This window comes from Vulpes lagopus, chromosome X (assembly GCF_018345385.1).
Source record: "Vulpes lagopus strain Blue_001 chromosome X, ASM1834538v1, whole genome shotgun sequence".
Lineage (NCBI taxonomy): Eukaryota > Metazoa > Chordata > Mammalia > Carnivora > Canidae > Vulpes > Vulpes lagopus.
Window position 1 is genome coordinate 94826266 of NC_054848.1, and position 15617 is coordinate 94841882.

Consider the following 15617-nt stretch of genomic DNA (forward strand, 5'->3'; position numbering starts at 1 on the left):
TGTCAACCTAAAGCAATCAGAACAGTCTGGAAGTGCTCTGTAAGGGTTAGCTATTATCATTATCGTTTTTATTACCCTATTACTACAGATGCTACTTTGAAACATTAATCTTTTATATGGTAAAATTATTTCCAGAGTCAGATCAGTCGAGGATAAGTTAAATATATATGGCAACAATGAAGAAAGACTTTAAAGGTCCAAATTTGTAACTGAAATATCCTAGAAACTTTTAGCATTTGGAAGGGTAACACATTCTTTCCGCCTCATCTGGATGTTTTCACCTCTTCTGATTAAAAGGGACATGTTCCCAGATGAGATCCTGGGAGAATAGAACCATTAGAGAAATCTGTTGCAAAGCAGATTTTCACATCTGAAAGGCTACAGGTGATTGTGTTCAAAAATAAAGAAAGCAGGGTTGTTTTAAGCATCCTGCAACCAACAGGAATCACAAACTTTAAAAAAAAAAATCAAGTAGTTTTGTTTTAGTTCATCAATAAAGAACACCATTTTCAAACACCTGCCAAAATTATTTGACCGGAGTGTAAAATCAGAAACAACTGAATTTTCCAGAGGCCAATAAAAGTTTATCTTGGGACACAGGAATTTAAATTAGCTTCCAAGTGGTAAAATGCAAATACAAACAGAGAAGAGCTTGATTTGCCAGGTTTCAGCCCAGAACTGCCCTCTTCCCACAGAACCTGGAATTGTGCCAGGCTCCTACGCCTATTCTTCACTTTATGACAGAGTGGGTTCTTTGCCTGCGAGCTTTTCTGGGCATGAGAGAACAGAGCCTAATCAGGATGGAGCTCTGCCACGGAGAGAACTATCCTAGAGATAAGGGGGCAACGTTTTATAAAACCTAGGGACCAGATTTTCATTTCTGCAGCCAGAGCAGCCGTCAGCAACACTGTGAAGGAGACGAAAGTGCCTCCGTACAAGCCGCCTCCCATCGCCGAGCTTCCAGTGCCCTCTAACACCCCCCCCACCCTCTCCCTGAGCGGCATTCACAGTGAAGGCCCCGCCGTGCCCCCCAGTCCCGGCTGCACCAGAGCTTTATAAAAATGCTGCTCCTGGGGATCCCCGGGGGGCTCAGCGGTTCAGCGCCTGCCTTCGGCCCAGGGCGTGATCCTGGAGTCCCAGGATCGAGTCCTACATCGGGCTCCCTGCGAGGAGCCTGCTTCTCCCTCTGCCTGTCTCTCTACGTCTCTCTCTACGTCTATCATGAATTAAAAAAAAAAAAAAATGCTGCTCCTTCGGCCTAACCCCCAAAGAGTCTGATTTCACTGGCCTGCGGTGGAGCCGGGGCATGTTTTGTGTGTCGTCGTGTTTTGTTGTCTTTTGTCTCATGCTTCCCAGATGATATTGATGTTCAGGCAGAGTTGAGAATCGGTGATGCAGAAGAAGAACGAGATTTCTCAGTCTGGTCTGCAGACCCCTGCGATCACCCGTGACGCGGCCGAGGCGCAGCTTCTTGAGCGCTCGGATATTCTGAACCTGCGTTTTCACAAACACCCGGCGTGCAGCCACAGGCTAGTCCTGTTGAAGAGCAAAATTGCCCCTTAGTAAACCTTACCCGCCTTCTGCCCCATCCGCTCCTAAGTAGATGGACTAATCCAAGATAAAGTGATAATAGGTCCTTCTGAAGTTACCTTGTTAACCCTTTGACCGAGTCTCCTAAAGAAAACGCAGAGGGTGATTCCACTCTGAAGCAGTTCTTTGGCGGCTGGTGAGGATGGTTTGGTTTTGATTGTTTGGGGGGCTGGGAGGTAGGCGTGGAAACCAGGCTTTTGGTGCCTGGCAAATTCTAGTACACAGGTAGTGCCCTACCTTTAGGCCCGTCCTATGTCTTAGTAAAACAGGAAAGTTTTGATCCCTAGAGCTGAGCTCCTGAGCCCCACTAGCCATTTCTATTAAGATGCTAATAAATATGGTCTTAATGGCTCCTTGCCCCATGGGAGACCAACTCCACAAAATGGCATGGTCTTTATTAAATTTACTAAACTCAGAGTGAAGAGTATGCCTCCACTTACCCATTTCTCTTCAGATAAGTGAGGGGTTTTGATTCTGTGTTTCTACCATGACATCACCTTCCATCAGTGGTTCTCAACCTTGGCTGTACCCCGTAATCCCCTGGGGAGCTTTAAAAAATGTTATGTGTGGGTCCCACTTCCCAGGCTCTGACTGACCTGGTGTTGGGCTAGGCCTGAGCATGAGATTTTTTTTTTTTTTTACAGTGCAGGCTGGGCACCACCAGCCTTAAAGGAAGGGAGCCGTCTTCCACAGGCATGCCCATCAGGGCTCCCACAGGAAGAGAATCTGATAAGTACAGTTCTTACGTGTAAGCAGAAGCTGCTAGAGATGTTTTTCCTAGGATTAAAAAAAAATCCCGCTTTGCAAGCTATATAGGCCCAAAGAGCATTATGCATGTATCATCATCTGCCATCCTGACACGGGATGTTGTGAACGTGTTACTTTCGTTTGGTGTTATAATTCCCTGACATCATCTACTTCAACTCTCCTGAAACCACTTCCCTTTCCAGAAATAAAGACAAGGATTTTTTTAAACTGAAATCCGGCCCCTCTGGGTCTGGCTTGGTCTCTGTTTGTCTTGCAGATCGCTGTCCGGGCGCATTGTCGGAGGGGTTTGGTGGTTCTTCACCTTGATCATAATTTCCTCCTATACTGCCAATCTTGCTGCTTTTCTGACTGTGGAGAGGATGGTTTCTCCCATAGAGAGTGCCGAAGACTTAGCTAAGCAGACTGAAATTGCATATGGGACCCTGGACTCCGGTTCAACAAAAGAATTTTTCCGAGTAAGTGCCTTGCGGTGAATCGGGCCTGCTGGTTTTTATCGTCCAGTCTTCTCACAAAGGCTCCTTAAGGGAGGGTGGGGAACATGTGGGATTGTTATCAAAGCAGAGCATCTTGGCTGGGCTTAGTTGGTGACCTAATTCATTGTTGACAACTAAGAGCGTGTAGCCTAACAAGTGGCCTATGGAGAGCACAAGGCCTGAACTCCCAGGTTGGAAGCCCAGCCCTGGTGTGGAGTGCTCGTTTGTCCTTGGGCAAGTCATTTAACTTCTGTCAGCCTTGATCACCTTGCTTGAGAAATGAGGGAACTAAACTAAGTAATGCGCGTTCTTCTTTCTAGCTTTTAAAAAAGCAGTGACTTAATGTCTCAGTTCAGAGAAGGTAGGTACTTTACTCGAAGATTCTGAGGAGTGATAGACTATAAAATTGCATATTCTATTTTAGACAATGGTTTCTTATTGAAATGTTTTACACTTGTTTCAAGTGTTCATGCTGATAGTTCCATTTTCAGAGAAGCCGGTAATTGTTTTAATTTCTTGAGTACACTTATTCCACCCCCGCCGCCCCATCATCGACCAAAAAACCTTAGTGGGGAAACAGCAAGCTGTTCACGAGCAAAAGTTAGTCAGGCTGCATAAACACTGTCAAGAGAAAGGATGAAAGGAGATTGAAGCAGAAAATTGATGGACATGCCACTTTTACATAAACTTTCAAGATCTTTTTTCTGTACCAATTGAACTCTAAGAAAGACCACCAGTGGAGTGGTTAAGAATTCAAATGTTTCTTCAGTTGCCCCAACCACAAAAGTATGGTGATTAGAAAATGGGCCCATTCTATACATTATCCACTGCCTGCCACTGTCACCACTATAACTGGTTGTAGTAATGATCCAGAAGCCACTTGTATAGTAGGTAAAAGGGAAACATTTAGTCTTTACAACCAATAATCAAGTTATTGGATGGCAGGTATAATTACTGACCTTTCCTCCAAGTCCAGGGTAAAAGCATATTGGTTCTAAACCGGCTTATTTTAAGAAATCAGTAAGAAATATATTTCTACATGTATTATCATGAGATTTGTTCAATTATTTCCTGGGAAAACGGGCATATGTTTCTTAAAATTATAGCAATTAGCTAAAAGCTGCTTTCATTCCCTGAAAGAGAAAGCATTAGTTATGGGACCCTTTCAAGAATTCTCATTGGCTCTGCATATCCCTTTCTCGCTTCTACCACTATTTATCGAGCAGATCAAAATCCCCAACCAGGGAGAAGGGCTCAGTATTGGAACCCATCACTGAAGACCTCCTGGAACTAACCTGGCCTTGACCTTGACCACTGTGACAATCCCAGAAATTTATCTTGAAATAATCCCCTGCCTGCATGAAACCACTCACATGTTTCAGGGCAGCAAGCCAGGGATTTCCATCTGCTGAGTAGTCAGCACATAATCAGCTCCATGGAAAGCTGGTTTGGTATGAACCTCCAGCAGCATCCCAATAGGCATCATGTTGCCCTATGAAGTAATTGATCACTTAGCCTATCGAGACAAAGGACTTAGACTGTCTGATAAGAGATACTTGTTCCATTGGAAAGCATTTTACCTTCAAAGACGATTAGAAATTAGGAAGGTGTGTTTTAAATGGTAATCGATAGATGGCATCAATTCCCATTAAGCTTTCAAAGGCCATTCATCCATACTGCCAGCAAAGGACCCTCTCGAGGGATATTGATTAGCACAAAGACTTGAAAGCGTGACCAAATAGTCATTGTCCCCACACCCAGACCCCATCCCCCATGCCTTTTGTGTCGTTCTCAAAAACCAGGAAAGTGTCTGCTAATCTATTCAATGATGGTTTCATTAAAAAGCATCATATTACCAGAGCCAATTTGAATCAACATCCAATTCTGAGTGAAGCTATTGCCGCGTTCTAATTGGTTTGCGGTTTCTAATGCTCACCAATTCCTAGTGACCTTTACAGCCAATGAGTAATTCGTATGGAAATGGAGCTCTTATGAAAATCTGATTAGAGAGGGAGCTGGATATTTCTAGGTATAGGGAAATGCAAATCATTTTCTAATTCTCATGCACCACTTTTCTTTTTCCTCAAATGGTCGCTGATGACAGCGTTAGGATTCTGTGGGGAAGTTCTTCAGGCAGCACACAAAGGTTGATGATCTAAGAATGGAACTGAGCAATCTAGAAAGATCAACTTTTTTAGCCTGCTTGTACTGAAAATGTCATGCAAACCTAACAAAGGGTAAGGTTGGTATTCATCTAATACAGGGGGGCCCAACCAATTGGTCTTGAAGCCATGTGTCCTCTCCATGCTCTCCACTCCACCCGCCTTGAACCACATAGATCAGAGAAGACAATGAGCCAGAACACATTATCTCTCACTCAGGGATTTCACGAACTAGCTTGTCACCCCCCGCCCCACAACCCTCAATGACCTCAAGGCAGTTTTAAGATGAGTCACTCCACTACACACAGAAAAAAGTGAAGGCCTCTGATGGCAAGCCTCTGAACTTTAGAGAATAAAACGAGATCACATGCAACATTTACAAACATAACATGAGCTCATTTCTTCCCATTCTCACTGCATACCAAAACCACAGGGACCAAGTAGTAATACCATAAAACAGCCTGGGGCCAGCCCTCTAGTTCTTCCACTAGGAGAGAGAAATAAATAAAATACAATTCCTTTCCAGTTGCCCTGCAGACATTTTTACTCATCCTGGATAAGGCTGCCATTAAAATGATGGTATTTTAAAATGATTCCTTTGTTTCTCTTATTTTCAAGCTATCCTTAACTGTTATCTGACAACCACGTAAAGTCATAGGCACAGAGGGACCTGCTCCATCAGGAAAGGCAGCGGTGGGGGGGGGGGGGGAGGGAATGATACCAAGCAAAATGTATGCAGCTGGAAGAGACTTCTGAAATATTACAGTCAGCCCTCTTGACTTTCAAACTGATTTCCTTAGACAGTAGCTCCAAAACGAAATGTCCCAACTACAGTGGAAGCACCCATGCTAAAAAACAAGTCGACAGCTTTATTGTCATTGCCCAGAGAAATGCCACTATGATTTGGAAAGCTGCACCGAAATGATCATTCCCCACTAAGTTTTGGAAATTTAACCTGATACAGATTCATGTTAAAAGAAAAAGTAGCAATGGGGAAAAAAGCAATTCCAAAATTCTCTCAGCCTTCAGACCCCTAGAAATATTAGGAGATAATTATGATGCTTGATGTCTTTTCCAGAGACTTGACCATATCCCCGTTGAAGGTAGTTCAGGGGATTAAAGGAGGTTTTCTTTTTTTTAATGAAATATTTAATATGAATTTTTTAAATAAATTTATTTTTTATTGGTGTTCAATTTGCCAACATATAGAATAACACCCAGTGCTCATCCTGTCAAGTGCCCACCTCAGTGCCCGTCACCCAGTCACCCCCACCCCCTGCCCACCTCCCCTTCCACCACCCCTAGTTCGTTTCCCAGAGTTAGGAGTCTTTCATGTTCTGTCTCCCTTTCTGATATTTCCCACTCATTTTTTCTCCTTAAACCCTTTAAGAGGGGCACTTGGGTGGTCCAGTCAGTTAAGCATCTGCTTTCAGCTCAGGTCATGATCCCAGGCTCCTTGGATCAAGCCCCGAACCTGGCTCCCTGCTCAGGGGGAGTCTGCTTCCCCTCTCCCTCGGCCCCTCCTCCTGCTCATGAGTGTGTGCACTCGCTCACTCTCTCTTTCTCAAATAAATAAATAAAATCCTAAAAAAATAAACCCCTTTAAAAAATTAAATATAAAAGGAGAGGAGTGGAGAGAGAGTGAGTTGCTCTAGGGCCCTGAGTAGGACAGAGGAATTGAACTTTATCTGGAGACCACTGAGGAGACTGTTCTGTCTTCTGACTTGGAGACATGGTACCCCCCATGTAGCACAGCTGAATTACTCATGGAAATTATTTTATTTGAACACAAGACTCTGCCTAATTGTTGTCATCGGTCATTTATGTTTTTTTAAATTTAGGCTATAAACGAAGAGCCCTCCAAACTGATTTGGAAAGCAGTCCCTACTAATAGTATTTGGATCCTGCTTACACATTCAGAATCTCTCTCTCTCTCTCTCTCTCTCTCTCTCTCTCTCTCTCAGACACACACACACACACACACACACACAAGCATTTTTAATTGGAGCCCACATTTCAACATTTCACAGTTATCTCTTATAGGGCTTTTGAAGTATATAAGGGGAAGGGGAAAGTCTCCCCACAGATGCCCCTATGCTGAGTATGTTGACCTTTTGGCATGATCAAGAAAACTAACCATTAATTTTTATGCTTTGTTACAACTGACCTATGTACACAATAGACCCCATAACGCATCCCCCAGGCCTAGGATACACATCAAATTATAAAGTCTTTTTGTTAAAAATTTTCTCACCAGGTAACTATGATGAATTTGCAATTTTGAAAGACAATATACTTGGACAACTGCAACCAGATTTAATTAGTTTGAAGACACATATGATGTGACCAAATGTTTGAGGACACAGCCAAACCACACACTAGGGAACACATAATAGCAACAACAAGAGATGAGTTGACATCAAGGGATGGCAGGTCAGAGACATCTGTTGTATATACCACTTGACAGTTTTTAAAAAGAAAAATTTGTTTTTTAACTTTGACATGGCTGTTGGGATGCCACCTTGTCAAAAACAATCTTATTTTCCTATGTCATATGATACATTACACAACAAGACTCCTTCCTATACCTCATAGGTCAAGACTGGAGGTAGAGGGGATCCCTGGGTGGCTCAGTGGTTTAGCACCTGCCTTTGACTCAGGGCGTGATCCTGAGTCCCAGGATCGAGTCCCACGTCGGGCTTCCTGCATGGAGCCTGCTTCTCCCTCTGCCTATGTCTCTGCTTCTCTCTCTCTCTCTCTCTCTCTCTGTGTGTGTGTGTGTGTGTGTGTGTGTGTGTGTGTGTGATGAATAAACACAAAAAATCTTTAAAAAATAAAAAGTCTGGAGGTGGAACAGGAACCACAAGGTGAGGATGCTGAGACCTGGCCACACAGGCCTTGGGAAAAGGGCAAGGTACACCCAGACAGCTGTTGGTTTTTCCCATCCTTCAGCAGCTGGGGATCTGTGGTTCCATTAGGTCTTCCTTGCAGACAGGTCTTGAGGTGGGTGGAAAGGACACTCTCCAAGGGAGTAGAAGACAGTTAACCTGCCAACTGTGCACAAGTGACAACATACCTAATATCTGTCTCCAAGAGAAAGGAGAAAATGTAGCAATGAAGACAGGCTAATAATAATGCCCTAGATTCTATGATGTATTCATCACTCTTTCAATAATAACTCTTTTCTTTGAGCACACTCCATGTGCCAAGTTCTAGGCTAAGCACTGAAGCTCCATCTCTGTACACAAAATTAAATTTCTGTCTTTTGCCAAATCACATGAAAACACCTCGACAGGGTTTTCCACCATATTTGGAGGTTATTTTTGGGGACAGACAGACTTGAAATACAGGCATGTCAAGAAACTAGATGATCACACCTCCAGGGCAGCTGACAGTGTTCATTTTTACATTGCTCCTTCCCCGCACATGCTAATCTACAGATACAACCCATGGTGAACAACAGTAGGGTTAATGATTCTCCACAAGCCCAACATGAAGGTCAGGTAGGTAATGAATAAAACAGAAATGGCCTCTAGCCTCTGGGAGCTCACAATCTAGCAGGCTGTCAATTTTCAACACATATTCACATAACATTACCACATTCGATTCACTCGACAATCCTGCAATGCAGCCAGAACAGGCACAATTGCACCTACTTTGTGGAGGAGACACAGGGGGCAAAATGACATTGTGACTTGCCAAATGTCACTCAGCTCAATGGGGGAGAGTAGAACTCTGAGTCCAGATTGAATCCTCTTTCCATTTCATCTCAATACCTTTCTGGCCTGAGCATTCACAGAAACAGGGGCTGTTATGCATGAATCAAGCATGCTAAGGCGTCTGTATTATCTCCTGGTTGATCTTTGTTTTTATATCCCTTGATGGATCAATCAGAAAAGAAAACCTATCCAGACTTTTAAATGACATTCTCCCATGCTCTGGTAACCTCAAAAGGATCCAAGATAAGATGGCAAAGAAAAGGAAGACATCCATAAAACTAGAGTGAATGCCACAAACACAGCAAACCTCTATTATTCACAGCTAATTATACTTTCTGATATGCCAAGGGTTATGTCATGGCTGGATAAAACTGGAAAGAAAAAGAGAGAGGATGAAAATGATTTCTAGTTCCACATCCACTGGTGACTTTTTTTTCCTTTAGTAAGAAGCATTTGGTCTGTTTCCTCATCTATCAAGGGGAATATTCCCTGCTCTACCCTCCTTATAGGGTTAGTAAGAGGATAATATCACAAAAAGATCTCTAAAAGTACGAAGAATTTTACAAATCCCAGGAGAATTTTTTTTAAGATTTTATTTATTTGAAAGAGAGAGCAAGAGGAGGAGCAGAGGGAGAGGGACAAACAGACTCAGAGCTAATCGCGGAGCCTGATGTGGGGCTCAGTCTCACGACCCCGAGATCATGACCTGAGCTGAAACCAAGAGTCATATGCTCAACCGACTGAGCCACCCAGATGCCCCAAATCCTAGGAGACTTCAGGAAAAGGGCCCAACACTGGAGCAACTAAAGCATAAAGACTCCAGACAAGGCTCTATGGATACATAAGGGAAGGGTATTTCCCAAGAAGAAAATAAGAGAAAATAAAATCATCTCTGCTCGCTCAGTGGAAGAGACGTGGGTTTTTTCGTGTCTTTGGGAGGAGAGAGAAACCTCATTGTATCCTCCTGCCATCCTCCTGATCCCATCCCTACCCCTGCCATAAAATACTACTCCTGACTTCATCTCTTAGTCCTTCTTTAGCCATTCCTTTGGGGCCTGCAGATTCAACAACTTCCCCATGCACGATTTAGAGCTGCCCTTGAAGACCACCTAGAAATTTCAGCTGCTTCCAAGGGGGCATGCAGGCCATCTGCCCAAAGTAACCAACCATATGGATTTCATTAGCCTTTCTCTGTTAGTCCTCCCAGGTAACCTACTTGCTTATGAGAGCATTTCACAGCCTAGAAACCCTAAGGGAGTTAAGTCTTCCTTTTCTTTGAGGTTGCAAACTCTCTCGGACAATGCCAGAGTAATTCATGCCACACAGAATCCCCAAATCTTTGGAGAACTCTGAAATTCACTTCCCTAGAGTAATTCACCTCAGGATCTCACTGTCTTTTCTTAGCTGACAAAATCAAATCACCTTAGCACTTCTAGTTGGAGGAGTTGGGTCCATCTGTTCAATTAAACATTCCTTGAGTCCACCTAGCAAGCCAGCACAGGTTAATTATTTAAACTCTCCTTCATCACCATGCAGAAGTCTAAGAATTTGACCATAGGATCAAGTAAAATTTCAACTTCCTGAAACCCAGCTAACAAAAACATTTGGTTAACTGGAATGGTTTGTTCAAAAATGGTTTGTTCAAAAAACTCCACTTTTGAAAGGAAAGGCAACTCACACAAGACCTTGATATGAATTTTGTTTTCAAAAAACTACTAGGTGATGTCCTGTGGTCATGTTGATTCCAATCTTCAACATATTCTACATTTTTAATCAGTGAGCAAGTAAATATTGAGGGTCTATCATCAAGTTAGGCACCAGGGGGAGAGTAGTTTTGTTTTTTTGTTTTTGTTTTTGTTTTTTTTGTTTTTTTGCAAACTGAAGTTAGTCACCTGTGAAAATAGGCTTCTACCATAAATCCACCTTCTAAGAAGAAAGCAGTAAGACACAGTAAAGGCATGAAACATAAGGGCTTCTGGACTTTAAATTTTTTTTGAGGATTAACCCTATCCAAGTAATAATGCTGCAATGAACATTGGTGAACAAACAGCTCTTCAAATCCCTATTTTCAGTTCCTTTTGGTATATATCTAGGAGTAGAATTGCTGGATTATATGACAATTCTTTGTTTCTCTGTTTTAAGGTCTATTTTGAAACAAAGGATGAGGGCATTTCTGTTCCATTTTCCTCCCATTGCTGCTCAAATAATCCTAATCTTCCCCTAGGCAATAGATGCCTCTCTCCCAATAGGAAGAGGGTGGCTGGGTAGCTGATGCTGGGACAGAACTTTAGCTAATATCACAAAGTTTCATCTTGGTACAGGACTGCAGCTGAGGAGGAGGTATGTGTATGTATGTCAAGTGTTGAAAAAAACACAAAGTCCTGTCTACAACACACATATGTACAGAGCGTCCTGGATATTTTAGCTACTGATTCCAGCTTGTAACAAAAATTTGAGGGAACATGCTTTCTCTTTCTGTGTTTGGGCTGCAATTCTGATGCCCTAGCAAGATTGTACCAGAACACAGGCGATGGATGATAGAGTGAAACCCATCTTCTTTCTGTTCTAAATGGTTTAGAATGTTACCTGTTCGATGGAAGGACTTGGATAGTGATGATCTACTGCATTTCTTTCCAGTTCTGATAGTGGGTATCTGTCTGTACATTTTTCCCAAAACTCATCTCCTGTCTGCACACTCCCTGGTGCCCTAATGAAGAGGTTTCTGAAGGTGGTTAGCTGCTATGCCTAAAGAAACCTGCATTTCAGAACTGAGTCTTACTTCCCAGTTTTATAAAAATTCTTGTTATAATCAGGTGTTCACACCTGATTTATTTGACTCTCAATTTATCTCCTTTGAGTATCTGGTCTGAGTTACAGACTATTTCTTTTTTTTAAGATTTTATTTATTTATTTGAGAGAAAGCGAGAAAGAGGACATGCACTAGTGGTGGTGGGGGGGGAGGGCAGAGAGAGAAGGAGAAACAGGCTCCCTGTGATGCAGGGCTCAATTCCAGGACCTCAGGACATGACCTGAGCCAAAGGGAGATGCTTAAACAACTGAGCCAGGTGCCCACAGACTATTTCTTTTTTTAAAAAAAAAGGATTTTATTTATTTATTCATGAGAGACACACAGAGAGAAAGGCAGAGACATAGGCAGAGGGAGAAGCAGACTTCTCGAAGGAGCCCGATGTGGGACTCGATCCCAGAACTCCTGGGTCACACCCTGAGCCAAAGGCAGATGTTCAACCACTGAGCCACCAACGCATCCAGCCCACAGACTATTGTATCAATAGTACAATGATACTATTGTATCCTTCAGTAGCATTGATTTTCCAACCTACTGGGTAAAGAATCCTGTCCTCAACACACTGGAATGAATAGGAGATGCCACGCAGACCCCTGAGTCCAATATACAGACAATAGGGGAGTCAGGTGAATTAGTCAGAAAAGGTTATTGGAGAAAGGGGCATCTTAAAATGTCTGGATATATAAAATATCTGGAAAGAAAACAGAATTTTAAGACAGTTCAAAGGGAACATGAGAACATATGTGTGACAAAAAAAAAAAAAAAACAAGACCATGACTTCGTATTATGTTAGCCAATGGCTCCTCTTGACTAAGGAACTGTTAGTTTTCTGTAGGGTTCACACTAAGATTTGTTTGCACAAGACAGTGTATGTATATATGTTTGGGGAGGGATTTTAAGATGGAAAAAAAGGTTTCCAGAAAAAGTATTGCTTTGAAATAATAGTATCATGGTAGAAATTAATCTATAGACTGCCACGGCTATATTGAAAATCATTGCTTGGGACCAGGGTGCTCTGAGCCCTGTCTTATTTCTAATTTCATCATTCATATTTGGCATGTGAAGATGAGGTTCATTAAAAAAGGACTCTCCAAAGAATACTTTGCTTTCTTTTAAGTGAGTTTGAGGAACCTAAGTTGAAAAGCAAGATCCATCTCTGCTTTGGCAAACAATATCAAATGAAATATTTCATAACCAACCCTTCATATTTAAAAATAACCCCACTGCAATAGACATTATTTCATCTAAAATGAACAGCCCCTTTTCCTGAATGTAGTAGTTTTAATGGGGTAATCATGAAGAGAATCCTATTAAAGCCCCTTTGCACAGAATTTTGAAGTTTGATTTCCAAATATTTGTACCCTGCCCCCTTTCTTCCAGACAGACACACATACACATGTGTGTGCATGCACACACACACACATACACACCATTTGGGTAATTGTGACAAATACCTGACATTTGTTATATATGAAAACAGCAGGGAGCAAACGGACCCACTGGCCAAATCCTGAAGAACATTTTTTGTTCTCTTTTCTCAGCCTGGGGTTTCAGCCAATTGTATAAGCAAGAAGGTTGATAATAGCATGGTCAGTGATTGAGGAGAAATAGAAGTACATTCAAGGAGGCTTGGATACATTCATGCAATACAGATACATAGAAAGTTGTCAAAGGTAAAAGATAGGTGCTTGGAGGACACCTTCAGATTTTTTAGAGTTGACATCAAGAGGACAACCATGGCTTCTCATAGTTCTTTGTTGATCTTGTCTTAAAACACTCCCAGATGCAATTGCCCAATGAGCTGACCTACAGGGACTGGTCTACAATTTTTTACAAGATTGTTTTTCACATCACAAGAATTGAGACTATTTAGCCTGAAGAAAATATGCAGCAGTAGAATGTATTAGGATTGTCTTAAAATATTTGAAGGGTAGACATTTCAAAAATGAATTATACTTGTTTTGTGAAGCCCTAAGGGACAGAACAAAACTAAAGGGTGGATATAACAGGGATAGAGATTTTTGGCTCATTGTAAAAAGAACATTCTCATAGAGCAATCCAAAAATAGAACAGGCTGTCTCCATAGATAGTGAGCTGTTCATCTTTGAAGGGATTCAAGAATAGGCTAATGGCCACTTGTCAGGGATGTTGAATAGGGGACTCAATAATCTGATGAATGACTGCACTACAGCAATGTTTTCCAACACTAGTTGCATATAAAATGATTTGGGGAGCTATATTAAAACACAGATGATTGGGTCTCACGCTTCCTCCTACCACGTTGATCCCATAGATGCTATTGATCTGCATTTTAAAACTAGCACTCCAAGTGATTCCAACACAAATGACTAAGAGCCACTCTTTGAAGAACATTTAACTATATCACATAGAAGAGAATTTCTACTTTGATTATTTGGATTTGCTGTTTTTCTATTAATCCTATGTGATGGATACTGGGAGAAGGCTGGACACTGGGCCTATAGGACAGAGACAAGCCTGATTAGAAGTAGCTAGAGCCTTTCTGGCAGGAAGAGGTATCTCGAGAGAACACAACTGACTTGCTGAGTGGTAGCCTCCTCCTCCCAGTGTTCCTGTTAGGAAGGGAAAGGAAAGAGTTTCCTCTGATCAACAAGGACCAATGGGAGATGATTGTTTCAGGGACTAGAATCTGAAGCTTTAGGGTGCCCCAAATGCAGACAGTAATCTACAGGGAAGCTCAAACAATGGTATCTGACTGGAGACTATGGACAATAAAAGTCCTAAAAGTGAGGAAGAAATGACACTATGGGCGAATAACATCCAGAGGCCTCGAAATGTTTATAAGTTCTTCTCCTATGACCCCTATGACACCCTTCCTTTTCCATTGCTTATTTACTGCATGGGTCTTGAGTGACCAGGACTGTTGTATTAGTGTCTTTATGGACCCTTCAGTAAGCCCCTGATTCAAACTTCCCATCCTAGAGGACTGCAGGTGGCCAGATCCAGGCATTGGTTTTCGGTGGAGATTTCGATCAGTATGATCTAGGTAAAGGCTGAGAATAGCAGAATTTCTTAGGAAAAAACAGGGCAGAAGTAGAAGATAGCTCTCTCCTACTTCCTTTTAACTGCCCCTTACCTCCCTCTCTCTTTCTTTCTCTTATCTGCTGGGTCTCAGGTGGTCAGGGCTACTATCTTAGCACTTTCATAGAGGCTTCAGAGAACCTCTTACTTCAAATGGCCCTACCTGGAAGAATTTAGATGAACATCCCTAGGTGCTAGTCAGCAGGGAAAAACAAAAGCAGTAGAACCTGAAAAGAAGCAGGGGCACAAAAAATTTCATAAAGAGAAAGAAAACAATGGGACAGAGGATAGAGATTGCTCAGGACCTTGAAATCTCCTGCCAGCATGACAGAAGCTACCAGCCCTGCCTCCATGTTTTTCCCCATGTCACCTGCAGGGTCTCAAGGGAACAGGGCTGCTGTGTTGGTGTTTTTATGGAGGCTTCAGGCAATCCCAAGCTCCGAAATTCCCCAGGCCAAAGGGCAGTAGATAGACAAACAGAACAGCTGGCCTTCACTCGGGGAAGTTCAAGTATCAAAATATCATTGGAAACTATGGGCAAGAGAAATGGCCTTAAAAATGAAAAGGGGCAGAATGAGAAATTGCAACAAGAGCTTTGAACTCTTGGCCATCAGCCAAAGCTCTCTCTATCACATGACCTCTCACCTCCCTGGTCTGGGTCCTTCTGCATGCCTTTTATGATGAGGTGGCTGTGCTGTGTTACTGCTTCTCAAACGCTTCAGGGAGCCTCATGCCTCAAAGTTCGCAACCCAGAGGAACTTTGCTGTGTAGACATGAACTCCAGTCACTAGGAAGAGCTCAGAATTAGGAGAATGTAAACTCTATCTGGAAGAGGAGTGTATTTTAAAACTGGTCCAGAAGGGAAAGACAGGCCAGGAGCTGGGAAATGCCTGCCCTTCGGATGGACATGCTTTTTTTTTTTCTTCTTCAAATTTTTATTCAATTTCTAATTAGTTAACATATATTGCAATATTGGTTTCAGGAGTAGAATTCAGTGATTCATCACTTACATATAACACCCAGTGCTCATCACAACAAA

At 42.3% G+C, this 15617-nt stretch overlaps 1 protein-coding gene across 6 annotated transcripts in view; it reads left to right on the forward strand.

Annotated features, from left to right (window-relative positions):
• Positions 1-15617, forward strand: part of GRIA3 (glutamate ionotropic receptor AMPA type subunit 3) — a 281171-nt gene that overhangs the window by 221792 nt on the left and 43762 nt on the right. For all 6 annotated transcript variants that reach the window (XR_005985642.1, XM_041740749.1, XM_041740750.1 and 3 more), the window contains exon 13: positions 2615-2813. Coding sequence is in view for 5 of the 6 variants with exons in the window: in XM_041740749.1 (XP_041596683.1) it covers positions 2615-2813 (199 nt within the window). In the remaining variant the exon portion in view is untranslated. The remainder of the gene's footprint in view (positions 1-2614; positions 2814-15617) is intronic.